Source organism: Athene noctua, chromosome 22, assembly GCF_965140245.1.
Source record: "Athene noctua chromosome 22, bAthNoc1.hap1.1, whole genome shotgun sequence".
Classification (NCBI taxonomy): domain Eukaryota; kingdom Metazoa; phylum Chordata; class Aves; order Strigiformes; family Strigidae; genus Athene; species Athene noctua.
Window position 1 is genome coordinate 6546341 of NC_134058.1, and position 27437 is coordinate 6573777.

General features: G+C 36.5%; 1 protein-coding gene across 3 annotated transcripts in view; it reads left to right on the plus strand.

The window, feature by feature from the left end:
- The first annotated feature begins 5856 nt into the window (after positions 1-5856).
- PRDM2 (PR/SET domain 2) overlaps positions 5857-27437 on the plus strand; it is a 74688-nt gene continuing 53107 nt past the window's right edge. For 2 of the 3 annotated variants that reach the window (XM_074924856.1, XM_074924857.1), the window contains exons 1-4: positions 5857-6145; positions 13786-13859; positions 22498-22615; positions 23860-23963. In XM_074924856.1, the coding sequence (XP_074780957.1) occupies positions 13851-13859; positions 22498-22615; positions 23860-23963 (231 nt within the window). In that variant the 5' untranslated portion in view covers positions 5857-6145; positions 13786-13850. Of the gene's footprint in view, positions 6146-13785; positions 13860-22497; positions 22616-23566; positions 23648-23859; positions 23964-27437 lie in introns of those variants that run through there. The other variant, XM_074924858.1, reaches the window with a different exon arrangement.

The following is a 27437-nucleotide window of genomic DNA, read 5'->3' on the forward strand; positions in this document are numbered from 1 at the left end:
TCTAACCACGTAACAGACACCTTCCCAGTCACCCCAATATATTCAGTCAGACATGCAGATTTACAAAAAGTTTTTGTAGTATTTGTCACGACTGTGTGCTCATATTATGTGCCTCTGTGTGTGTGTTTAAGCACACACAGGTAACCTGAAACCCTAATTCATTATTTTAGAGAGCACAGTAGCAGCAATATCGATATTTTCAGAATATATAAAAAAAATAAATAAATTAAGTGTTCAGAACTTTAATCAGCTAAAGATTTGTAGGATTCTCTGACCACCAAAAATAGTGTAAACTGAAGTGCAAGACCACGGAAACACCACCAGGTGGTATGTATTCTCAATGTAAGTGCAGGGAAAGTAAAGATGACTTGTACACAAATAAGTGACGACACATAGTCAACAAAAGCAAAAACTTCCAGGCAAAGCAAATTGAGAAGTCTTTCTGGCAATAAACAGGGGCAAAAGAGGCAAAAAACCCAGCACAGACTATGCCAAAACTAGACAGCTTGTTCCTCTTCAGTGTGATTGAATGATGGGTTCTGGACAAAACCAGTCACAGATGTATCTCATCAATACAAGTTTAGAATAATGCAAGGAAGTGACTGAGTTATAGAACAAGAGAGTTTGAGACAAGGCTGATATTGGAAGTTATACTTTTATTGTAACAATGGATGTTTTCTTCATGTTCCCCTCAGACAAAATCTGTCACCTGCCTTTTTAATGCTGCCAGTCTGTTAGCCTCACTGGGTTTGGATTGCTCTGAAAGCAAAAGGTGATTGGCCTGCTATAGCATTTCTCACTCTGAGAAGGTAGCATGTTGCAGTAAGCTTCACAGAGACATTCATAATTTACATGAGCAGCTTGAGAGCCCTAAGATGCATACATAGAACACTTCTATATCAAGAGTGTCATGCTAGAAGATTGATAAATAATGCGAGTCTCTACTATTTAATGACTCCAAACTAGCAATATTAATTCCAGGCCAGTGATAAAATAACATTTTGCTCCCCTACATCCTTTGTCACCTTTTGCCAATAAGCCTGCAATGACAGTCAAACTACAAATCCCATTATCCACTTAAGTTCATCTGTATCAGTGCTTTGGTTGTCACAGTTGAGATAAACACTAATTATTTCCAGAAAGAAATGTAGCTTGGAACATCAAAGATTCCCTCCTGTTGAAGCCTACCATCACTTTAAAAACACAGTCCACACTGAACAGATCTTCAGCCTGCTTTTGAATGTCAGTAAGGCCTTACAGCAGAACAGGAGTGAGTCTCACACAAGTTTTCCCTTTGGTAGTGTTTTGTTTCAAGTATTGGAATAACACCTAACATTCTATCTGTGGAAAGCAGCAGTTATTAATGAAAGAAATTAATATGTTTTTAATCAGACATACGCCAGATTCAACTACATCACATAGCTCTTGCATTTCTTTAAAAGAAGGTGCTAAATACTAAATGCTAAGTGTCTTTCTGGTACACCTTTCACTTTTCAAAGTTATATTTCAACTGAACACAGCAGCACAGAAAAGTGTAAATGATACGGAACTTGGAAAAATCAACAAGAAAACAGGAAAACAATACTTGATTACAGGATTGTGGGTCTCACTACATTAGAAGCATACAGGAAAAAAGGTACTGAAAGTACAGATGTATTTCACTCACACTCAAAGCATGAAGGCTAAAGATACAGAATGTGGTTAAGTGGCAGCTAGTTGGAAAACAGTAGTGACTATTAACAGTTGAGCAAAGCACAGCTGCTTAGAGTAAGAGTGATGGGATAAACCAAAAATACACAGGCTGGGAAACTACCAGTGAAGCCCCTAAGGTAGAATAATTGGAATCCCTGTAGTTCAATATATGTAATACTGAGATGAAAAATCACACCTTATGCCTCAAGATTCTCCAAATCCTTGTCTACTTTTACAGATAAAGTGAAAGTTTGTGCTTGTAGGTATCACATTATTCCCTATGCTTGTGCCTCAAAAGGCAGCAGAAATTTGTGAAGATGACCACAAAATTTAATCCATTACACGTCACTGCATGAACAAGACAAGGATTCTACAAAGCAATTTTAATGCCTCGTCTCCTGCCTTTTGGTTTAATGAGTCTCAGTGACAACTAAAGAGATCAGTATTCCTGTTAGCTTAACAGCACTAAGTTACTTTGAGCAATTCCAAAAGCAAAGTGTATTTTCTAAGTGCTTTATTATCACACGAATGAACATATTATTCAAGGATACTTTTATAATAGATTCACCAAGCCTTTGACACAGACACTACTATGTTTGCAGTGTGGCTTATTTGCATCCCTTGTGTGTTCCTTTATTCTATTCTGTACAGTAGAGGCTCCTGTACTAACTTTGTCAGATTAGTACTTACTATTACACCCACAAGCTAGTATTCATCACAGGCATTCTCATCTTTATCCTAAGGAAATCTAGAGCATAGATAATCGGCTTGTTGTCATACATATTTTTATTATTAATTCATTACTGTGATGCAGAGGCTGAGTTGTGGGCAGACAGACTCAGTGCCATATTCTGGAAGCTTTTGATAAGATTTCTAGCAGGCAGAAGGATTCTGCCTCTTTCCTCTCACTTTTCTTTCATGCTTTATCTTTTCTTCATATTACTTCTGTCATCCTAAATTTGTCTTAAAGCAGATTCTTTTTATTTTCCAAACAGAAATGTTATACTATGCAATACTAAATGAGAACCTTTTACTATATGTATATATATAGTAGTGATGCTTTAGTTTAAAAGGAAGTTTTGTCGGTCAGAAGTGATTTCTTTAACTCACTGACTATCCTTATATTCTCTGAAATGTCTTGGGAGAGGTTTTGAACTAAAAATTCCAAATATTAAGCCTAGACAAGACTCTGCACCCATTTGTATACGAATGGAAATAAACAGGATACAAGTACAAGAGCATGTTTACTACCAAATAGCTGACACAATCGAGCAAATGGCTCAGGAATACCTATGGGAAGACCAGGACTACACAAAGCTAGTTCTGATGATAATGTTGCAACTGTTAGTTACCAAAACTACTGACAAACTGACAGCATCAGACAAGTTTTTTCCACTTTTTGCAGTCATACACGTAATATGCTTATGACAGCTACATTTCATACAGATATTGAAAGAACATTACTGTTTTCTACCCTAAGGATTTTGACTGAAAAAAATGAACTAACACTTCTTTAAAACACTTAGAAGTGAGAGTTCCTTGGTTTGTAGATAAAATAATAACTGCAAACCAATATAAAAGCATATCCTACCTTAGAATAATTTGTAAAGTCTTCACCATTTAGATGCTTTGTTTTTACTTACTCTCTCAGTCATATTAACTAAGATTCCAAAAATCAAAATTAGAATAATATAGCTTAATTTAGCATTCAAAATTCTTCTAACATTCATAGCATAAACCTTCCAAGAATCTATGAACTTTAACAAGAGCTTTTTTGAAGTATTAGCTTATCATAAAACTATAACCTTGTATTAGTAGCAATTACATATACAAAAGCAGTTACAGAATTAGCTACCTGAAAAAAGACTGTTTCTATTTTGTTCTGAGTTTCAGCTTTTCAAAAGTCCCTTCTTTACCTACAATAGCATACAACAAAAAGTAATTAATAAATAGTAAACATTAAGAGCAACAGAGTTAAGTAATCTTCGTAAGTGATTCTACAACTATAAAGAATTTCATATCGGTTTAGCATTATATCTCTAAACAATAAGAAATAAAATGATGTTTTTGAGCAAGTATAAACAATTTAGCATTTAAAACCATCCATTAAAAAGCTGTTTAAGTATTTAAATTAAAATATTTTTAAAATCTTCAATTAAGCCAAATATAAGCCAAGAAAATAATCCTAGCTATATAACATTCCTACTTTATCACTACACAGCCAAGCAAAACCTGTAAGGAAACAAAAAATACAGGAAAAAAAAGACAACCAACCTCACTGAAAATAAACTCACTTTCACAATCTAGCTCACAGCCTAAAATTACTGTGGTCTTCCAACATTACTTTTACAGTAACATCCACCAATCAGTAACAGGGTGAGTCTTCAAATTAAGCCTCTGAAGAGCCAGTACAGCCTTAACCAAGAAGGAATAGAGAAGTAGTTATCAGTGTTTGATCAAAAGCCTTTACTTCCTTCAGCTTTAAACAAGTGAGTAAAAATTAATACTATAGCAATGAAGCTATAAAATCAAAGCAAAATTAATAAAGTCAAAAGAAATGTTAAAAATAGCAATATTTTGTAGTCTGTACTGTAAGTTTGTGGGTTAGTTTGTTGATACCTACCTTGCCTGGTTTACAGTCTCAGTAACAGTATCTCTATAATACAGGAAAAAGTAAGAAGGTAATAGGCTAATTTATTTTTTTAAAAAGGGCTGTGTTTTCAGCAGCTTTGGAAACTTTCTCTAGAGTTAAGTATGTTGAGGAAAGTCATAATTTGTATTATTTCTGATTCTTTTGGAAAACCATATACTTAATAATCTTGAAGGTAGAAAGGCTTGTACTCTGGTTGATGGTGTATGTATTTTGTTCTATGTTGTTTTCTCTGTTATAGCTATAAGGTTCTAACGTGCTAAATGGAAGCCTTGTTTTTTCTTAAAACGACTCCAAAACTTACACAGATGTAATTAGTCTAGCTTAGAAAATGAAATGTTAATACAGCTAAATTAGAATTAATGTAGCCTAATAAGTTAAAAGTAGCGTAGACATATTTTATATGTTAATATCCTAACATATTAGGATTTTTTACTACTAAAATTAGAGGTTTCAAGACTGACTTTAGTATACTTAAGCAACATATTAAAATATAAACATATCCTGAGTAATCCAGGTGGGAAGATCACTGTGTCCTGTTATTTTTCTGTCTGCTGTGGCTTGGCAAACTTAAGCATTACCACAGAGGCATTCAAATTCTCTGGCTTGAGAGTGTGCATTTTCCTTATGCTTGAAATGTTATCTTTGTAGCTGTGTTTGTTAGAAATATGGTGAATTGATGTAAAAAGCTTGTTTGACAAGAGAGCGTAGACAGGTGATTTGCTTGGCTACTTCCTAAGGAAACCTTCCAGCTTCATGGAACGGGACTCTTCTGTCCTGGGACTATAGGGGTACTTCGTGTGCCCAGGCTTATCGACAGTTTTAATGTCACTCTGATGCTCAATTAATGTGAAAACAAAATAATCAGAGAAATGTAAAATATTTCTTTAGACCTCTCATCTGTCACTGCATTGACGCCTCCCATCTCCTATGGGTTTAAACCAGGGAGTTTTCATCTGGGAAAAATGGCAAATCCTTAACATTTCCTTTTAAAAACAGCCCTAGCCCAGGAGAATTACATCTCTTTGTCAGGATTACTAAGACAAAATTCAAGTGAGAATATTATTTTTCTTTTCAAATTGAATGGACACACTGTTATGCCCTGCAACACAAATACAAGCATCTCCAAGGAGGTGACTATGGGTTGGTTTGGTTGTTTTTTTTTTTTTTTCCCCTCTCAGGTACTTGCTCAGAAATTAGTGAGAAAACTTTGGTTTATACGGGACAGCGCAATTTACGTGCAGCAAAAATGGGTCTGAGGCTGTCAGACTGCCGGCCCCGAAACACCGCCCGCGCCTCCTCAGGGGGTGAGGATCTTCCCGCACATCACCTCCAGTTATTCAGCTAATTTCCCCTCAGCAACTCATAATTTTTTTTTTCGTTTTCAGTCAGAGGCGAGAAAACCACCTCCCTGAGGAGCTGCACTATTACCAAAAGATGAAAAACTGACACAAAAAAAAAAAAAAAAGAAATAGGGAAAGAGAACCTGCTCTTCTCCACAGCTCATTGTCTGGGGTGAGGGTGGTGGCTGGAGGCCGCGGTGCGGAGGCCGGCGCGGGCAGGTGGGCTGAGCTGAGGCGCTCTCGGGGAAACACTGGGGGTGAAACGGGTGCGGGGAGCCGGGGGGCGGCGGGCGGGGGGCGGCCCCGCTCCGGAGGGGGTCCCGCGGCGGGGGGACCTGCCCGCTGGCCTCCCCCCAACGTCACTTCCGAGGCTGGAGACAAAATGGCGCCCGGACGGTGCCGGGGCTGAGGCCGCTCCGCGCCCCTCCGAGCCGGGCCGCAGGCGGCGGCAGCGGCGCAGGTGAGGGGGAGGCGGCGGGACCCGTCGTGCTGCCCGCGGGCGCCGCCGCGCCGGAGGGCGGGACGGGGCGTGGGGGCGGTGGGCAGAGCCAGCGGCGCGGCGCCGGGGGCGCGGCTGGGAGGGGGCCCGGCGCGGGAGGGAGGGAGGAGGGAACCGCGGCGGCGGCCCGGCCCGCGGAGGAGCCTCCTTCGGAGGGGTGGAGCCGCCCCGGGCGGGGGGGGCCCGCAGGAGGGTGGCGGCCGCGGGGTGGGTGTGCGGGCTGCAGGTGCGAGGGGTGGCCGTGGGACTCGTGCCCTGCGCGGAGCCTGGCCGAGAGGGTCCGGGAGAGGGGCGAGGGCGGAGGATGGCGGCAGAGGCCGTTCGGAAGAAGCTGCTCCATCCCCTGCGCCGCTTTTTCAGGTTTTTCTCTTGAAAACGCTGCCTCGGAGGTGTCAGCTGGCGAAGCAGAGCTCTGTAACTGCTGCCAGCCTGACGTTTCGAGACAACTGTTGTCTTCCAAACAGTTCGTAATACGCAGTCTTCAAAAGTTTTGGCAATTCACACGCCTTTAAAGCAGCTCGGTGCAGATCAAGCGTCTGCCAAGCTGGGTGAGCGGGGGCTTGGAGAAATTAATTTCGGAATTGGTTTTCTCAGTGGAAGTGTCCTGGACATGTCACATAAATCAGGGATTTCTTCATGGTGGTGCAGAGGTACCGTGGGGAAGAATGTTTGGGGTGAGAGAGAAGATCTGGATGCAAGACGCTTAGGTCAAGAGTTGTATCTGCAAGTACAGTTTGTATTTGAAGCCCGGGCAACGTGTGGAGCACTGCTGAGAGCTGCCTCATGCCCAGGCTGCTGAAATCTTCGGCAGAGTTTCTAGGGGTTTCAAATTCATAAGAAGCTGCAAAATTTCCATTTTGAAATAGTAAAGAATAGTTTAAATTGTTTTCAACAGTTCTCAAAAAAGGAAAGGAAGGTGATGTGGTTGCACCTGCCATCTGATCATTCAGTGGCAAGAAAAATAGTCTTATTTTACGTTTGAGTAATCAACAGTGGACAGCTCTTCAGAGCAGCAGGACTGCCTGCATTTCTGATGCCACTCCAGTTTGCTGTTCCCAGTCTATGCTCTTGTCTTTGGCTGTGTTATTTGAATGCAAAGTCTTTTTCAGTTTATTCGCACATACTACGTAGATGAGGAGAACTGGAGATGCACAGCAGTGTGGCATGTAATGATGATGTTGTTTTTTGACGCTACGTTTAAATAAAAACGATGTGCGTGTTGAGATTTCAGTTAAGCTTTCCTTGGTGTAGACCAGAGGCCTCCAGCTCTTCTAGTTGTTGGAATGCATGATGGTGATTCAGTGATAGCATTGGCACTCTTCAGCTAGAGAACTGCATCACTGATTGATGGGGGGGAATGACTTTTAAGAAATGAAGGACTACTGGACTTGTAGAGTTGGCAAGGAGAACCATGTTGGTTTTCAAGCATATAGCTCACAGGATTTGCTAGAGCAAAAATGTCTCAACAGCCTGTCTGCCCGTGGCATGAAAATGAGGCCAAGTTTTGCTTATAGTGAAACCCTAGTTATGTTAAATAAAAGGCAAATCATCACTTTGAATAAAATATCTTAGGTAGAAATGCAATGATGATTGTGTTTGGAGATTTCTGAACTGATGGCTCTTCAGTGCAGATATGGGGATCAAAAGAACAGCTTCCCCCAGAGTAGTAGTGTGGAAGATGACAATCCTTATATACATTTGTATAACACATCCTTATTTTTCTACATGAATATTTGCTTGAAAATGGATGGGAAGTAAAGCGGAAAGTCAAAGCAAACTACTATTTTTCTGTAAAAACAAAAATGGCTCTTGAAGTTCATCCTCCAGTGCAGTGATGTCCCCATTACACTGTTTTACAGAAAAGCATTGAAAAAAACCGAGTAAACAGGTATTAGTATATAAAAAGGAGATCTGTATATTGTTGCTTACTAGGTGGTTGTCTGTTGAAAAACAGAAGTTCAGAGAGATTTAGAGATGACCAGTGTGGTAATGTATTTCTGTATCATTGGTATCCAGTTGATAGTTAATTTGCAGCGTGCCTGCAAGACTTTCTCATGAGGATCTTGACCAGAAAAAAAATAATAAAAAATTAGTGTATGGCTTATAGCAATAGCACAGTACCTTGACCATCATGAGTCATTTGCTTACTGGTGGAGATTGGAGACTGCTGCTTGTATGGTTTTGATCAGGGATTTATAAACAGCTGGAGTTAGAAAACTCATGTCTGTTGAATATCTGCATTGGCATACCTTTTTAAAGTACTGCAGTGTATTTGCTGTTGAACTTGCTATCAGGATCATACCTGCTCTTTCACATGCTACTTGATGCCCCCCCCGAAATAATTTCTTTTATTAATGTGGCTTTTCTCTGGTTGTATTCTTAGCTGAAAAATATTTTTTCTCTGCCTCTGTATAAAACATGCCTTTAGGCAAAATTGGGAGGCTGAGTCCTGTATTGTAAAAAGGACTGAAATGGACTTCCTTCACATAGTAGTAAATCAGCAATGTGCTTGTCTTAGAAAATTTTCACTTGAATTTACTGTCTTCGCAAGCAGAATAAAAAGTATACTTATGTCTGAAGATTGGAATGGTATTTCTGTATATTTGCAGTTGTTAGAGACTTGTTATTTTCTGTTGACTTCTCTTGACTAGTTGCTGTTTAATGAACTTGGGTTTTATTTTTGTGTTGGTGATTTATTGGCATATTTTCTTGGTTATTTGAATAAACCTTTCTAAAGTGTAACAGTTTATTTGGTTACGTGGCAGTAAGCAAAGCCTGTTTTCTTAATGGACAATAGGTAGTAGATTTTAGTGTTCAGAAAATCATTGTTTGCTCGATTTTTCTCCATTCTTATTCTGTCAGCTTTGAGTAACTGAAAATGTCTTTGCAATTAAGTGCCCATAGATAGTGCTTCTTGTTTCTATCAAATGTATATTTTAATCTTTCAGAGTTAACATGAATTTAAGGGGGGGGGTGTGTGGCAAGCTTTGTTTCACCTTAATACATTGAAAAATTGTGGATTAGAGTGTTTCAGTATTGAATTGAAAAAATGTAAACGTCCTGATGTTAAAAAAATAAATTAAAAAATCATGTGCTGCAACTAAAAACTAAAACAAAGAGCCTTGCAGTATCCTAGCCTGAACCGCTGGTCAGTAAGAAAGCAGATAGTTGAGACTTTCAAGTTTAGTTCCTGGTTCTATAATGAACATGTTTTTACCGGAGCAGTGACGTAATGTGTGTCCCTTTTTCAGCTTCCAGAAGAGGATTGGTATTTCTATGCCCGGTTTTTCCTTTCTCTGAATTGGAAACAACATTATCTTTCAAAGTGCTTTTTGATACAGAAATCATAAACATGACTTGTAAAATCAGAAGATAGACTATTTAGTAAAACCTAGGAATGCCTACCAGAAGTATCATCTGATATAGCTTGAAAAAGCCTATCCGTAATGTTAGTTTTGTATCATATTACTTGCTCTTGTTTGCAAACTTTATTCCCAGGAAGTTATATTTTTTGTTAAGGGAATATTTAAAATTAAAATTGGGTGTAAAATTCAGAAATAGGGTCAAAATATTTTTTTGTTTCAAACGTTTTGTTTTAGAGTGACCACAGTGTTTCCTTAAATATAGATGCCTGGTCTATTCTTGTCTAAATAAATATTATTTGTTGCCTAACAATGAGCCTTTAGAAATACACTTTTTTGAAACTGTTAAGATTATATGATGCAGTAGATCTTCTTTCTCTTGTGTTTGTTTCCCAGATGCTTTTAATGTCTTGAGAAAGCACATAATATTTTTGTACTCATAAGATACAGTAGTAGGTAGCAGTTTGAAATAAATACCACTCGGCAATGTTTTCCAGAAAATAATTTTTAAAAATCAGGTTACTGTATTGGTGAGCATGCTTAATTTTTTGCATACAACCTTTATTTATCTTTTCTTAAGGACTTCAGTGACTCTTCAGAGTTTACTGTGATAGTTGTTACTAACAGTAGCCACTGGTAGATGCAGGTATATGTTGCAGTTGAGTTTGGAGGAAAGGTTGAATTCAAACAGTTGTTACCTCTGTTTGATGGAGCTGTTGACATGACTTTTTCAAGGTACTGACACAGTTGTAGACGCTAACTTAAAAACTGATTTAATGTGGTCTTCTTTATACTTTATATATCACGATTCCCCTGATGATAAATCAGAGCATTATCATTTTCTTTGGTGCTTTCCTGGCCAATCTTGTGTTGGACTTAACTGTATGTGTAGCAAAAAGTCATTATTGTATAAAATGAAAGCTTGTTTCTGCTTGCAGTGATGAGAATAAAAATGTTGTTGTAGTCACTGATCATACAGGGAGCTAATATTTATGTAGCAGTTCTAGAATTTGTTTCATATTTACTTGGTTTTTGTTGCTTGCTTTGTGTATTACAAGTTCAATTCAGTGTTACAGATATTTTGTCTTCTGTTCTTATGTCAGGTTTCATTTAGGTAGAAGGAAAACTAGTGATTCTATGATGTCTGTATATAGTCTTAATTTTTTTTTTTTTCCCAGCACAACTAATCTTGCTTTCCATATAGTTGAGCTCATTGTTAACAAAGTAGGTAACATGGAGGAAAGAAAATTGGGGAAATATTTTCAGGCATTTTTTCAGTTAGAGGGCTCATAAATGTAACTTGTCAGAAGTACATGTATAAAATTTTAACATGAAGTATGCGTTTTAACAGCTTTATAAATACTTGTTGAACCTTTTGGTTTACAGTAACTTAATCTCACATCTGATTGTATTTTATGGTCAACTGGTTCCTTTGGTAACTTGTAGGTGAAAGAGTAGCGCAGTCTGTTACGAATCTACCTAAAGTGTGTTACGTGGATGTTGAAATACATCAGTATGTTAAGATTTGTCAGCTTCTCCTATGAAATACCATTGAGAGGTTTGGATATAACCAGTTCCGTAAAAGCTGAATGAAGCATTTATAGAACTTGTAAAAATACCAGGCTTATTTTTTGTTCTGAAAAGACTTTGAAAAGTATTAATTCTGAGCAAAATAACTTTTAATTAGTCTATGAAATACGATGAAAGTGTATTTTTACTGCTGAAGTGAAATTTTTTTAGAAGTTCTGGACTGCTTTTGAAATTTTTGACTATTTAATAACTTGGCTAAGAAAGCTCAGCTTAGAGGAAATTTTCAGCTTGACAGGACTTCTTTTTAGCACTGAACCCTTCAACCCATCACTTGATTTTTATTGTCTCTCAAATTAGTTTTATGTTTAGTAGCTGAGTAGTTGTGGTGTTGAATGTTTGCTTCTGTAAGACAATGCTTTAAATCCTTATTGTCTTTACATATCTAGAATTCTGGGTTAAATGCCTTCCAGTTTTATTCAGTGTTGGAAATGGCGCATATACTTCAGATGACTGTCATTTATCACAGTGTAACATATGTGCACTTCTTACAGTAGGTTTTCTAAATCACTTTGCAGAACCATGATAGCAAATGGTTATGTGAACAGTTAAGCCCTTGTCATTGAGGGAGTGATAATCTTCAGTCAGAGGGAGGAGAAAAGGTAGAAATAGGCAGCTGAAGACAATAACCACTTAAACTCCTATGCTACACCCATAGTAGCTCATCAGGCTGTGCTCTAGAATAATGTCAATAAAAGGTTCTTGCTTTTGGTGTCTTTATGTGAGTAATTGTTTTTTGTTTTGTAGCCAAGTATAGAAGAATAAGACATTTGTTACTAAAAATAAGTTGTTTTTCACACTAGGAAATGTTTTGATGCCTCTCTTGCTATCCAAAATATTTCATTTATAAATTGACATTGTGTGGGTATTGTCCCAATGAACAATGAAGAGCAGCACTGGATTTTTCCCCATTATTTAGGCCTCATCTCAATTACAGAAGTATATATTGACTCCAATTTTTGCTTTTTCTTTTTAACCAGCGTTTCCATGTGCCTTTCAGCATTTCTGTGCGCCTTTCAGCAGATGACAGGCAGTCTATGGATCAAATTTCAGAAACCATTTGCCTAAAACATTTGTGTAAAAATGTCTGAAGTAGAAATCATATTTGTCAGGAGGAAAAACGAGTTAAGATGTCAAGGCTGAGGGAAGTAAAGACGTGTGAGAAACAACTGCATGTGAATGCATGAGAAACTTCAAACCAAAGGGACATTATTGTCGTGGCAAGATTTAACAATCTCAGGAGTGACTGTAAAAAGTAATGAAACCTGGGGAGCATTCCCTACTTGCTCAGTAGTTTGTTGGCTATGTTTTCTAGAGAAAAATTTAGAAAAAAGAATGCTTGGCATGTATCATACCTAGGAATAGATTTGTATTTGACAGAGGCACTGAAATAAGTTAGAAGTTGTACTAGTAGATTCCAAAAGGGATGCTTTTCTTCAGATTTTTAAAAGCTCTTGGGAGGGAGTTCCTTATCCTGTAACTGGTCTGTGCTGGCAAACTGCAAATCCCACAGAGTAAATTGCAAAACTGGAACTGAAATACAGATGTTTCAGCTGTTTAGATAAATGCTAATGGAGTATGGAATTATCAGGACAAAAGGAGTTAATCCTGGAAGAGCTGTATACAATAGAAATATCCTTTTCAAGGAAGTTTTTCCTTTTCTTGCAAATTTCTTAAGCAACGCAACAATTGTATGAAGCTTGGCAGTATTTTCACTGTTATACACCATTAAGAATTCTTACAATGCGAAGATGTGAAGGACTGTGTGAAATTTGTTTGGAGTGTATTTTGCTTGAACGTATTTTAAATTAAAAATTAGTATTTATACAACATACTTAGTAAAAATCAGTTAATCATTGTTATAATAAGAAAACTAAAGAGGAAAGAAATAGCACTACTTAGTCCTTTAAGTCCTTTAAGTGGTTAAGTACCAGTTAACCTACAAAAGAGGGTATTTATCGAAAATTCTGTATGACACCAGGAAGGATAGTGTTTCTAGCAATAATGGTTTTTTGTATGTATCTAAAAAAAAAAAAAAAGAAAGGAAGTGAGTTGATGCACTAGGCTCTTAGATATGTTATTGTTCTGGTTGTGAGTTTTCAAGTTTTATGCCTACTGGAACTAGGAAACCTTTTGAAATCTCAGGCTTCTGTTAAACAAGAATGCCAGATGCGTTAGTGTAATAAAATACCTTCATAAAAGGTCTAAATTAAGGAAGAATTTAATATTTCTAATATGGGAGAGTGGAAACTCAAATACATGCATTTTTAAAATTTGAAACTGACTTAAGGTCTTTCATAATGCTTTGATACTAAATTCTGAAGAGATCTGACTCCTAAAGTTCTATAAAAGTACTCAATCTTGAACAAGCTAACTTGTTTTTAAAAGAAGTGAAACAATCCTACTTGAGCACATTTCTCTTGCATCATCAGTTAAAACTGGGAGAAAGATTAATGATAGATATCTGTCTTGAGGCTATTCGTACATTTGAGCTATAATAGCAAAACTATAGCTTGGAGCAGGTTTTTTTATAAAGCAATATGCTGCTTTGTGACAAATGCTTTAGGAAGAGAAACTACAGATCTGTGTACTTTCAATTCAGTGTAAATTTGTAGGTAGGTATATGTTACAATTGTCTGTTTTTCTTTTTAGGGCTCATGTAATCAAAGGAGTTTCTTTGTTGTGTGTATCTTTTCAGAACACAACAGGAATTCAAAATGAATCAGGTGAGTATAAATGTAAGACTTTATCAAAATACTTAGATGTTAGAACAGTTAATTATTAATAAGAAAAGTAAATAATCCACTAAAAAAGAAATGTTCTTTAACATCTTCAGTGTCATTAAATTTCATAGTCTTCCCTTCCACAACATGTATGTTTGTGAGATTTATTTTATGTCATGGATTTAAGTTTTTTGTGTGTGATTTCCCTTTAGCAGCATGTAAGTTATTGCTGCTGGCACCTCTTATAAGAACACCTCTCCAGAAAAATCTATTTCACCCTGAGGCTTTTGGTAATAATTCAGCTCCTTATAAAAGTGGCTTGAAAATTGAAGGCTTCCACTTCTTTTTTAACCTTTCTTAACCACTTTACCATTTCAAATGTGCAGTGAACAATCTGTCACAGAAATTGGTTGATCAGGAAGTTTTACACTTTTCTGGAACTCCAAGTGTTTCCTGTAGAATCAAGTGAAAATACTGGGAAAGTGCCTTTCTTTTGTGAGGCACTACTCTGCTATATGGATGCAAGAATATCTTGACAGGAGGGTGTTGTTTTAATCAGTGCCAAGTGTACGTGATTTTATTTTACATTCGTCTATCCAAGTAGGAATAATAGATCTGTTTGTCTCTCACGCACAACTGTATTACTTAAAGATACCTACAGAAAAAGTACATGTTGTCTTAAATTTTTCTCATAAGTACTTTTCTCTTTGGGTGATCTTGCAAAGTCCCTTTGGTATGAGAATGTGGACAGAGGATACTACACTGAAGAAATGCTCTTTTTAATTTGCTAAAAAAGTCATCTGAACAGAAGCTTTCTTAACCAGAAACAACCATGGTACACAGTCCTGTAAAACACTTTGTACGTGTTTTTATTGATGCCAGTATCTGTGCATGTTTTTATTGCCCTTCATGCCCTTATTTGATTAGCAGTGGCACTGAATACGGTAACCACTTTGCTGAAGTATGTTCTCACTGAAGTTACAGAATCATATACATAAGTAATTACTGTGTGAATTGGGTTGGTGAGATGTTTCCTGCTGCTTTTTTCCTCTGATTTAAAGTAAAAAATCTTTAATATGTGTGGGTGTATTTAAAAAGTAAAAAGCAAAATTCAATCTCTATCAGAGCCTTGAAATATGTATTAAAAAAATACATATTTTTATTATATCTATATGCATATAAAATATTTTGTATATATAATACAAATAACATTTGAATTAGCACACTTTTAAACATTAGTAGTCTAGTTTGGGGTAGCTAGGTTAACAACTGCTTTGCAATCTATTTCTATTGAGACTGGAAATTTTTTGACCTGTAGGGTTTGCTTTGAATGCACTCAGTGGCATGAAGTGAACAGCCTATTGCTTTGTCTGCCTGAGAAATAACCCTGCTTTATTAGTTGTTCTGATAAGCTTTGGATTTTCCTAAAGTTCTGAAAGCTGTAGATCCTAATCTTTAATTGTTGTCATTTAGATTCTTCCCATTTGTCTGTCCGTGTCCCCTCGTGTCCTGTCTGTCATCATGTTCCCCTGCCCCTGATCTATTTCTAGAATTGAGATTTCTGTCCTGTATCAAAACAAAGTCTTCATCTTCCTGATTGTGACTGCTAATACTGTTTATGCAGTGCTGTGGTGTATGTCATCTTACAATTAAATAATGAGATGACCCTGCCTCTGGGAATAGTTACAATAGCTTAGAATCCTCCTTGGTGTTCCTGCCTTTCACATTTAGTTTCCAAAGTATACAGAGCTCATATGGCTTTTTATTGTTCAGTTACCATTCATATTAAATGTGTGTTTAGCATCAACCCTGTGGTGTTTTTTCTTGCAGTGCCCTTGTCATTTCATTTACTGTTGACAAGTTATAGTGCCAGGTCTGTATAAGAAATATTTTTGCCAAACATCTTTCAAGTGTTCTGTTCTCATATTTCTTTCATTCTGCTTTTCTCTGCTTTTGGTGTTATTTCAGTGACCCTGAAACTAACTGAGCTATTGTTAATTTAGCTTATATGAAAAGACTGCTAGTTTTGTTGTTTATCCCATAGAAATCTTGAAGTAGTGAAGGAAAGCCTTTTCATATATAAATACTTCAATGTGGCCACCTCGTAGTAAGGAGAAGGATTAAGGAAAAAAAGCAGCTGTTGTTGGAATTAATATTTTTGGGTTTCTTGGAAGATTCCTGTCTCAGGGTAGACGGTATGTGTTCTCTATCTGTTTTAAAAAGAGGTCTTCCTTTAATATGTAAACTACTTCATCAGAATATGCTGAATAATTTATTTTAAAAAACCCAAGCAAACAGGGGATTTTGATTGGAGGCATTTACTGTGTCTCAGGCTGCATTCAGATAGGGTACAAAGGAAGTGTGATACATGGAAAACGGCACAGGCAGTTATTGAAAAAACGGTGAGGCATCTGTTTAAATTACATCTGCACTTGTACCAAAACTCCCTCCTCCCATTCCTTCTGAGTTTGAGAATGATTATTTCTAATATTTCTGATTAATTTTCAAGCACACATAGTGAATCTTGTCAAAAAAAGCCAGATAAGGTTGTTGGAGAAGCAGAGACCTTTCTGCTTCCAGCTTACCTTTCTTGTGCTATCTGGCTGTTTGCATCAGCAGTCTTCCTTAGTTTGTTCGTCTCCTTTTCACATCTACCTCTTCTAACTTCTCTGCCATGTCCCTCTCACTTCAATGGCATCCTTTCCTTTATCTTTTCATTTATCTTAATCCTATTTCCACCGACACATGACACTAACTGAATGTTTGCCATTCATTACACTGTTCAGGGTGATTTTTTTTTTCTTTTTACTCTAATCTCTCAGGTTTGATTCTGTAGGTACTGTTTCTACTCTGTTTAAATACTGCTTGTAACATTATAGTCTAATTTGTGGTTGGTCCATAGGTACAATTTTATTAAAAGTGGTGTGAAAAAATGTTTAATCAGTGTGTTGAAAGGTACTGTCAAAGTGATTGGACTCTGAATTCAATGCAAACAGAAAAAGATAAGTTTCAGTGAAGGCACCCCTTCAGCCCTTAAATGATTTTTGCATTGCTCTTAAGTCACTTCACCCCTGCTAATTTGAATGCTAACAACGTAATATTTCTGAACTTCAGAGTAAAAAGCTTAAAAGTGAAAAAAGCTTCAAGTGCTTTTGTATTCAAAATTGCAGTCTTGGACTGAGTGAAAAATACCGTATTAGGACTTCAGTTAAATGCAAAAGTTGTCTTAGGACATACACCAGTACACTATCCTTATCAAGAGGTGAATTTTTTAAGTAGAAAAATAATTTAAATGTGATTGTCGGTGGAAAAGGGATTGAAATGCAGTATTTCTTCATTTCATAGACAGACATTCCTTGGGGACAAGTTGTGATCTGGAAAATGTTTTAAGTCGCTACATTTAAATTGCTAATAAAATGAGATTACACTGGTTTGACTGAACTAAATAGTTGTTTATTTTACTGTATAGTATTTGGTTACTTATTACCATTCGTTTGAGGTGTGAAATGTAATGTGATGTATTAAGCCATATCTAGTTTTCTGGTACTTGTGAAGTCCATTAAAGAATGGCAGGTGGTGTGTGAGTCTGAGTGTTGTGTTCTCTGAATGTAGCTGCTAATCTTTGGTTTATGTAGGTAGATGCAAAATAAAGTTCTGATTGTGTAGTACTCCATACAAACAAACTTCTTAAATGATAGAACAGTGTGGGGGTATTTATGCCTAAAAGGGGGTGTGACTATTAAGGAATATGTCAGACACATTGAAGAATGTGACACAATGCTGTACTCTTCGGTCTAAGTCAGTTAGGTCTTGATTTTTAAAGTTTTGGGAGGTTAAAATTTATTTGTAGGCTTGAGATTTTTAACTTCTCAGCTAGCTATTGTTGTAAAAGAACCAAAATATAAGAACAAAAGTAAACCCCCCCCCCAAACAAACCAAACCCCAAAATGAAACCCCCAAAAAATCACCCCACTGTTTTTAGCTTTAAACTTGAAGTGCATTGTCTTGTTCACACTCTGTAGTCCCCCCCATCTATGCCTATGTATAATTTGTTAGAAGCTACTGTGAAAAATAGGCTTGGTTCTCCTCTAATGAAATAATGGGGTAATGTACTGGAAAGATATTTAGGTTTCTTTGATATGCTGAGAAGAGCGTGGGGGTTTTTTTCGTCTGATGAGACATGGTTTCTTGTGTACCAGTTCAAGGCTAACAGATATCTGAAAATCAGACTTCTTTCATCACTATTTTTCCTTTTGGATTGTTAGAAGAGCAAAATAAAACTTTGCTCTGCTTTGTGTAGTCTTTAGCTATTATAACTAAATAATAAGGATTTCTGACCCCCTTCCTTGGTCTCTTCACTCACTTGGATGGGGAGGGATTTCTGGCATTCTATTCCTTCCATGGTTTCCAATTTGGGGGTCTCTCCCCTACAAATAGCTCTGTAGGATGTGTCTGTGCAGCTGTTAGGGCTTACCAAGGCAGCAATAGAATAACCTTGCTATGACTCCAGTTTTAGTATTTTTCATGTTGTTGCTGTTCAAGCTGACAGAAGACGTGTTCTTGCAACTTAGCAAGTCACATTCATAAATGTAGAGAGTAGTTGCCATACGCAGCACCCTCACAAAGAGTGGGTGCTAAGAAGAAAGGTTGAGAAGCTTTATCTGTTTTCCTTTAGAAATAAGACCCTTAAATTTGATATTCTATAGAGATGCATTTAAAAATACATTTGCAGAAAACTTTCAGCATATTTCATAAATGCTCAGTGGAAAATGCTCTGAGTATTACTTACTGTATGAAAACTACTATCATATCTCTGCTTTATGGTTGTATGTAAAAGGAAGAATAATTTCCAGAAAGTCTGGGTTTCCTTGGACAACTGTAGTGTTGCGCAAGTTGTTGTTATTTCTCAGTTTAACACCTCCTAAAGCCTGTTCAGAGCTTAAGTGTAACATCCTTCATGTTAGAGTAGTTACTACCATCACCACCAGTATTTGTTTCTGACCAGAATGATCAAAGTTCGATGTCAGAGGGCAGGTACATTTTTTTTGGAGCTGTTGTACATGGTTCAACATATGCCTAGTTCTCACCAAGCCCTGTTCTTTCAAAATGTGGACAGATTTCATAGGAAACTGTGCATGCTTGTAAATTTGAAATTCAGGTCATTTTAATCAGGAACAGTGTTTTGTTGATGATAATTAGGTAATAAAGAGCTAGTTGTTTAATGACAAGTGTGAGTAGCATTTAACTGTTGTGTTATACTATTATGTGTATAATATTATAAGCAGCCTATTGAACCTTGTAGGCTCTTTAAAATGGAACTAATCACTTACTAGACATTCATAAATCATTTACTAGGTTTCTATTGCCCTTCAATCTTTTAATATAAAAATAACCTTAAAACCTTTTATATTAATTGTAACCTGCTGGCTAAGAATTCCGAGCTGTTAATTTATTTAGAATATTGAAATAGTAGCTTCTCTGACATTATTTAAAACCCTTTATTCTTGATAAAAGCTGCTTTTGACTTACTCTCTGTGTTGCAGAGGAGTAACTTGACATGTAGATACTTCAACATCAGTTTTTGGAATGAAACAATGTGATTGTAGGTTGTAAATAGAGCACTAGAAAGACAATAGACCCAGTAGTAGCTCTGTGAAGTACATTAAACTACAAGGTACAACATGTCAGCTACTCTACCATAAAGGTATTGTGCACATAACTTATCTCCAGTATATTCTGGATAGCTTGTCTCTGTCCACCTAATGTTCAGTACTGGGTAGTACAAGATATATCTGTGTTTATGGCAGAGTAGATTTTGTATCCCAAGTACTTTTTCATATATCCATTGGTGTAGTTAGCTTACTGCAACAGCTTCGATTTAAGAGGTAAAACAAGTAAGTTTTCATTTTTGTGAACTGTATGTGCTTCTCAGAACTTTTGAGTATGGTTTTCTCTTTAAGTTTCTGTTTAGTTTTTACTCAGAAGTGTTACATTTTCATGTAAGGCAATACTGGAAAATATTTCAGATTGAGTTTTGGGGACTGGTTAGATTGAGTATGCCTGGAAGTCATCATTTGAAAAGGGGAAATAAAGAATTGCTAATGTATGTGAAATTATCCTCAGTATGGTGGGTAGCTGACGTTCTGGCTTTGCGCTGTATTTCCAGTCATCACTTACTTGTGTTTCTAGGCAAGTTATTCCTGTTACTGAAGCTTTACGTTATCCTTTCCTTTATCCAATCCACAGTTGTTTCATATGGAACTTTCATGTGCATGTTTAGGAAATGATTGACAAAATTGTAATGGAAGGCTGCATGAGCGGGTCTGGACCCTCAGACCGTAAGTGCTCTAGATCTGGAATTGCCCTTTCTTTTGAAACTTTGAGTTGTCTTTATACTTTAAGCTGAAATACCAGTTAGCTTTCATTCTGAACACAAACAGTACGAAACTAGGGTATACTCAAGAAAACTGCAGTGTATCTCAGATTTCACTTTAAAAAATTGAAAGATTCTTGAAAAAATACATAAAAAATGAAAAATGCTTAGAATTGTGTGTTAAGTGAAAATAAATATTTTAGAACTTAACAACTTTTAGCATTTAATTTCCTGCTTCTCTATTAATAGACATGCCTTTAATAGTTAGGTTTTTTTTCTTGCTGTTGGTTACCATTACTTTTTATGGACAGATACTTATGTTAAGTCAAACAGAAAATGAAACAGATGGTTGGTAATACATAAATGTTTTTCCAGTCATCCTTTTCATTAATGCTGTCAGTTGTAATAAGGATAAGCTACACACCACACCTCTGAAGTGGATCCAGTCAAGCCTACATGGTTTTACTAACCTTTACTGAAATTTCCTTGCTGAGGGTCACAATGGAGAAACTGCTTTACTGGCTCAAGCAGGTTTAGTTGATCCACATTGGTTCTACATTTTGAAACAGAATTTGCAGAAGTGTCTAGGTGTTAAGAATAGACAGTGGAATGCCATCGCTGATGCTTTAGTGCAGAACTTGCATTATACTACTATTTTAGGGACTTATAGTTTTAGTTTTTGTAGAAAACCAAGGATTCTAAAAAACTGTCAATAGGATGGTTATGAAATAAAATTTAAAAACCTCATATTCCTCCTGTGTTCTGGCTGTTTTAATCAAATTAGTGCATTTTAGTATGGCGGTTCACTTCCCTCTAATTGCCAGTAACATGTTTCAACAGTGCAATTTGGACAAATTGTGAACATGTCCTGAAACACTTCTAACAACTTCTCTCATCTTCTGACTATTTGGAATTCAGAAAGTACACAGCTAACCAAGATGTCTACTAAAAGCATCATGTGTTGCTCTTAAATACACTAGTCTCTTAGAAGCAGTCAGAAACATTTTCTAACAGAAGAGCTTGTATTTAAGGTCTAATGTACAGCTGAAACTTAAAATAATAACTTTTTGTGGCTTGTTTTGAGAAAGGATTAGGTCTGGTTTAGGTTTCTGCAGTTTAAAGGGAAAATGAATCTACCTCCTTTACTTTTATAATTGTTAGACTTTCTAGACAGGTTATGTAAGAGCTAATATGTTTTCCTGCTACATACTTTTTTGGAAAAATTTGAGTTGTTGATTTAAAAAATAGAATTGAACATATTGTTTACAAATATGTTGTGTAGTCAGAGTAATTCTAATGCTGCAATAGAATATTTAAGGAACTGGAGATTTTTATAGTGATTATTCATAGATGCTGACTGGACTGGAACTGTTTCTATGAATGCTTATGTGATACTTTTTTGAAGAAGTCTCAACATAATAGACTAGGCAGGTAGATCAACTTTATAGTGAATTTTATCTGAAATTTGGAAGAACTTCAATCAGAAACGGCAAAGAGGAATGTGGTCTCAACATAGTGTAGCACGTAACCATGCTATTACTGACCTAATTACTCGTTAAACATAGTTTCTCATGGAATAACTGATCAGTAAAAATAATGCAACTGAAAACTGTTCCATGACTTGAGTTTTAGATTGCCATGTTAATGAGCTGTTTCAGAGACTTAATGCTAAGCCTGAACTCTCATGAAACTATATTCTGAAAAATACAGGTATTTTCCACAGCATTTTCTGTTCATTCATTTTTAGGTATAATACTGTAGTGCAGTCAGGTAAGTTGTATTCAGACAGGGGAAATAAAATACCCTTAGCTCTATTCTCCAAGTAACTCAAGGGAGAATTTTGAATTTGTTTTTAAGAGGCCAAGGAAAATGAATGAAAGGGCAAATGGCCTAAGAGATACATGAAAAAACCCTTTCAGTTAGATTTAGTCAGTGTATACTACTTGTAAACAAAACACATCCATTAATTAAAGCAAAAGAATATTTGCAGCAACTTTAGTTACCAGTGTTTTACATATATCTCTAATGTGGTCTTAGAACTCTCCATAAAGCATAAACAAGCATAATGAGGATAATAGTGAAGACTTGAATGTTCTGATAAAAAGGTGCTTCTATATTAGTGTGTTGATGGAAAGGGACCCTAGTTGAAATAGGAATTTGGGAATTTTACTTTAATTTCAAGTTGGGAGTTTTTGTAGCTCGTCTGGGTTGTGCTATTGTGTTTATCTGTTAATAGTTGTGGCTCTTCTGACTTTTTTTGACTTGTAGAACACAACTGAATCTACTGTTGCTGTGGAGACCTTAGACGATGTACCTGAGCATGTGCTTAGGGGGCTTCCTGAGGACGTGAGGCTCTTCCCATCTGCTGTTGACAAGACACGACTTGGTGAGTGCTATAGCTGTGAAAAGAGAATGAAGATTTATACACTAGCTCACATAAGTTACTGCTGCTGTGAAAGTTTGGTGCCCTCCTGTGCTGGGTAGGGATGATGTCTGGTACATTTATCTGAAATAAAGTTTCTCCAGCATCCCAAGGTGACATTCCTAGAATGTCAGAACTGGAGTCAAAGGTGGACCAAGACACAAATAGATTAGGTTATGAAAATACTAATATGTTACTTCACTGGTTTGTTCTCACCTATAGCACTTTACTAGTTTTGTGTTTTGCAGCTCTCTCGCTGTTGCCTCTTTAGAATGCTGCATCTCACTATCCAATTAATATGAAAAGCTTAATTTATAAGAACAGATTCACTGCAGACTTGAAAGCTGCTATATGGAGCAAAGTGTTGTTTCTGTAATATGTGCAAAATGCTCAGCTTCTTTTTTAACACAGTTTAACGTGGGAGAACTTTGATGGAAGTCAGAACTGCAGACTAGATACTTGATGTCAAAAGCTGGTAGTTTGAGGAATAAGCCTGACAATAGCTGCAATGCTGTTAGTAACAGCTTATAAGCTCCTTGGAGCAAGGTTAATCTTTTCTGGTATGAACCTGATCTAGCGTGGTCTGAATGAGAATGTTATGTTTAATTAGCAATTATTTGTCAATCTGTTCTTAGTTTTAGTGCTGTAAAATGTGAAATGCATCTGTCCATTTTCAGGTAAATCGTGTCAGTAAATTTGTGGGCAGATGTTCATATTTTAACCAATCCTAAATGATTTTTCCTTCAAAATACACTCTTAATTTGTTTCACAACTTTTGTGAGGGCTTTATTTGCCTGGCATTGCTTCAGAGAAGTAAAACAGGATTTTTATTTTAATAACATGTTTACTCAGCAAAACAGCTGAAATCTTGGACTTTACAATATAAAACCTGTAATGCTCTTACGGTATTTTGAATATCACCTGAAGGACAAGAAAAATCAAGATTGATTTTTGTCTTCAGAGCTACAGTAGCCCATGAGCAAAGCATGGAACCAGGTAAATGCTTAGAGCTTTCATGATTGAAGTGTGCTTTGGCGAGAGGATTGTTTGAGTTCATTTTAGTAAACCTCAGTTTCCTTATTGTGATCTTAATATTGTACAGTGCTCCCCAGTCTGAGACAGACACATGTAATGATCTTAAGGTCTGTGAGTAGATTTGCTTGAGGTTAGTTTAGATTAGTTTTAACTACTGATCTGTATCTCTTCAGGTGTCTGGGCAACAAAGTCAATTTTAAAAGGCAAGAAGTTTGGACCATTTGTTGGCGACAAGAAAAAAAGGTCTCAAGTTAAGAGCAATGTGTACATGTGGGAGGTAAGAAACAGCTTGTGAATGGAAAAAGGTATCTGTGACTATGTTACTGTTTTGTATTTAGCCTTTAAGTTTTCCAGACATCTTAGAAAATAGACATGATGTAAAATAATTGTCATCTATCTATGTCTACTACCATTACAAATAGTTATTTATAGACACTTGGATTGAGCAACCATTCTGAATTACAAAGCTTTAAACTACCAGCCCTTTTTGAAATTACTGTATTAATTTTCTCATAAACTCTCTCTGGATCACAGTTCCCCTTAACAACCTATTGCTGGTATCCCTTCTGCAGCTGAGTACAGTCAACTGCTTGTGAGATTAGGAAGATGTGGAATCTCTCATGGAAGCCACAGCATTCCTCCTCATCTAGCTCTTTGGAAACCAGTTTTGCTACGGGACTTGGTTTTGCTTTTGGAGTTTTTGTAAAAAGTTCTTAACTCTTGCAATATTTCATGTGCTGCTTGTGTTTGGGCTTGCCTTAAAGCAAATACTGTCTGGACAGCTGAATACCTCTAAACTCCACTGACAGTTGTAAGACCTGGATATTATGTACATTTCAAAATGTAGGTGTCTTAATCTGGAGTTGAATCCTGTTTGCAGTGTCTTTAAGGTAGTTCATAACTACTTCCAAAGATTTCTTCAGTCTTTCTGAAGACACATACAGCAATGGCTTTAGCAAAATGAATGGTCAGGGAGGGGAGGGATGGAGGAACTGGGGCATAGCATCTTGTGAAACAGATCCTTAGGCTAAAGATACTGATAGTAGTCATCCTTCTGGCCTCTGGCCCACAAGAATTGAATTGCATAAAATACTGGATACACGTACAAAACTAAATGTTAACCTCTGTAAGAGGAATTGATTTAGAATAATTTCCCATAAATGCAAATTCACATTCAGGAAAGTAATAATGTATTCAAGTATAATGTTTGTTGCATTGAGCTAATTTTATCACAAACTCCACTGCATAAGGTATCTCCAATTTTGATCTGGTACAAGAACACTTAGTGAGATTGAATCAGTCAAGTAAATGATTGACCTTGCAATTGTTTTTCTCAGTGCTGGATTTTGAATGTTCTCAGTGGATGTGTCTTAATATTTTTAAAATTTGTGTTGAGAAATGATAGTCACAAAACAAGCTGTTAAAAAGTTTCGGAGTTTGCAATGCAGGCGATAATGGGAACCCTTGCTAGATTTCAAAGTAATTGTGTGTTCCTTTAATACTGATTTTGGAATTAGAAAAAAGCAGCTAAAATGAGACCGCAACAGTTGGCCCCATATGCTGATATTTGAAACCGCTCCAGAATCTTAACTGTTAGAAAATATGGTTTGTAAAAGGATGGTGGTGTGTGGGAGTAGTTAGGTATACAGATCTCCAACTAGGAGAACCACCTTTTCCACAAGAATCCCATTTGTTTCTTTAGTGAAGTTAATCTGAAGAAGGCAGCTTCCAAAAGCTGGCATCTATAGTCAATTTTAATAATTTCGTACTGTCGTGCTAGAGGATCATTTTGAAAAAGATGAGTTGTGTGTCGTGGATGCTTGCTGTGTCTGAGGAGAGAAAGAGACTTGAGCATATTTTCATTTTCTGTCAGAGAAAAGCCACAGATAGGAAAATGACAGCAAGCGACTGAAAACTGAGGGAAATGCCGTCTGCCAATTCAGAATGACTGGCACAACTGTGCTGAATGATCTTTATTGTGGTTTACAGGAATCACTTAAAGTTGCAATGTTATATAGAGGAGTTGGAGCTGTTTCCTTTCTCACAGTGCACAAGGCCTTTAAACGGCATTCTGTAAATTAGAAGCTGTAACTGATGAAATGAAATATTTTGTTTCTTGCAAAAACATAATAAAGTAATATAAAACATGATAAAGTAACACATTAAAAAAGCAATAATGTTTTGCTGTATATTCCATATCTGCTAACTCTTCTACAGCATTTATCAGCTCTTTTCTTCCACTTCAACCAAAAGAATTGCTTTTACAGTCTTGGTCTGTGAAGCTGTGTACACTTTCATATTGCAAAGGCTGGGTGTGCTGATGAACATTCTTTCAGAAGTCAGCTGATGAAATACATGCTGGAGTAGTTTAAGGGAGATGTTTTCTGTTTGCTTGGAAAGAAACTAAGATGATTTTGGTATATTTAATGAAACTTTACATTTATTGATAAAATTCTATTTTATTAAACCAACGCAAGAGGAATTAAATGTATTAAATGGTTCTTGGTTTAAGCTATTGTAGAAGTGTACTTGAAATTAAAATGGAAAACAGTTTGAAGAGACTTAGAATTGCTGGTGAAGTAAGTATCAGAAACAATTAAAAAATCAGAAACAATTTCCCATTCTGTGTACCAGCATGGGAAATCTATGCTGAAATCAGAATTGTTGTTTATTCCTTATCTGCAGTGGTGCTAAGTGAATGCTGCAGGAGGTAATGAGCTAGGGAGCTGGGTTTTGAAAAAGACCTCTTCCAGACAGAGGCTGATATTTGTAGACTTGACCAAAAGGAAAAAAAGCAAATAGTAAGATATAATCAAATTGTACGTGTTTTTCATTTATCGTTTTTCTAAAAATCTGTGAGCTGCCCAGTACTTCTGAGACATTGTGTACCTGTTAGTGTGCCTGTGTTCTGTAACAGAGTAATGGAAGCATGATAGTTGCAGTTGCTGAACAAAAATGTAAAGCATCCACTGAGAGCTCTTCTTATAGGCATCTAACTTGGATTATAATAAGAAGAGTGGGAGATGCATAACATGTCTTCAAAGAGAAGCAGAGTTGCCTGTCATCAGAAAATACTGAAGATGTCAGTAACCTTGCTTTATTGCAAGCTGTCTTGAAATGTAAAATAGGAGCTGCTGTTAAAATTTTTTCTCCAAGAACGGAAACCAAAGAATTTACACAGCATCTTGAAACATGTGGAAGTTTATTGACATGGACAATTCTTTACAGTGATCACAACATTTCTGAAAGGTTAAGGTGTTATTTAATAACCTGAAAAAAGATTAAATACAAATTATGCTTTCCTTTATCTTTCCCAGTAAATCAAATGCTTCTAACTTCTGTGTAGTTACTTTTCCCAATTCATCATATAGTAAAAATAAAGCTCTATTGTATTTATATCTTCAAATCACTAATTTTACTGAATGTAAAATCTAGAGAATCATTTCTTCTTGCTTGCCAAAGTGAAAAGAAAGCATACAATGTTTCAAGTATTTCGGCTTTTGAGCCCAAAACCTTCAGAAAAGGGTTTGCAGGCCAGAAGGTTTTTTTTTTCCAAGTTGTACCAGTTCCACTAAAAAGATTGCAGAAGACCAGAAACACTCCCCCCCCCCCAAGTACAACCCCTACTTCTGTTCATATCCTTTCTGTTATCTCTGTCCATAGATGATGATTCCTATTTTGTATGGCTTTAAACTGTGTAGTGGTTTAGTCCACGTACACTTCCATGTTAACAGTTATCCATTTGCTTAAT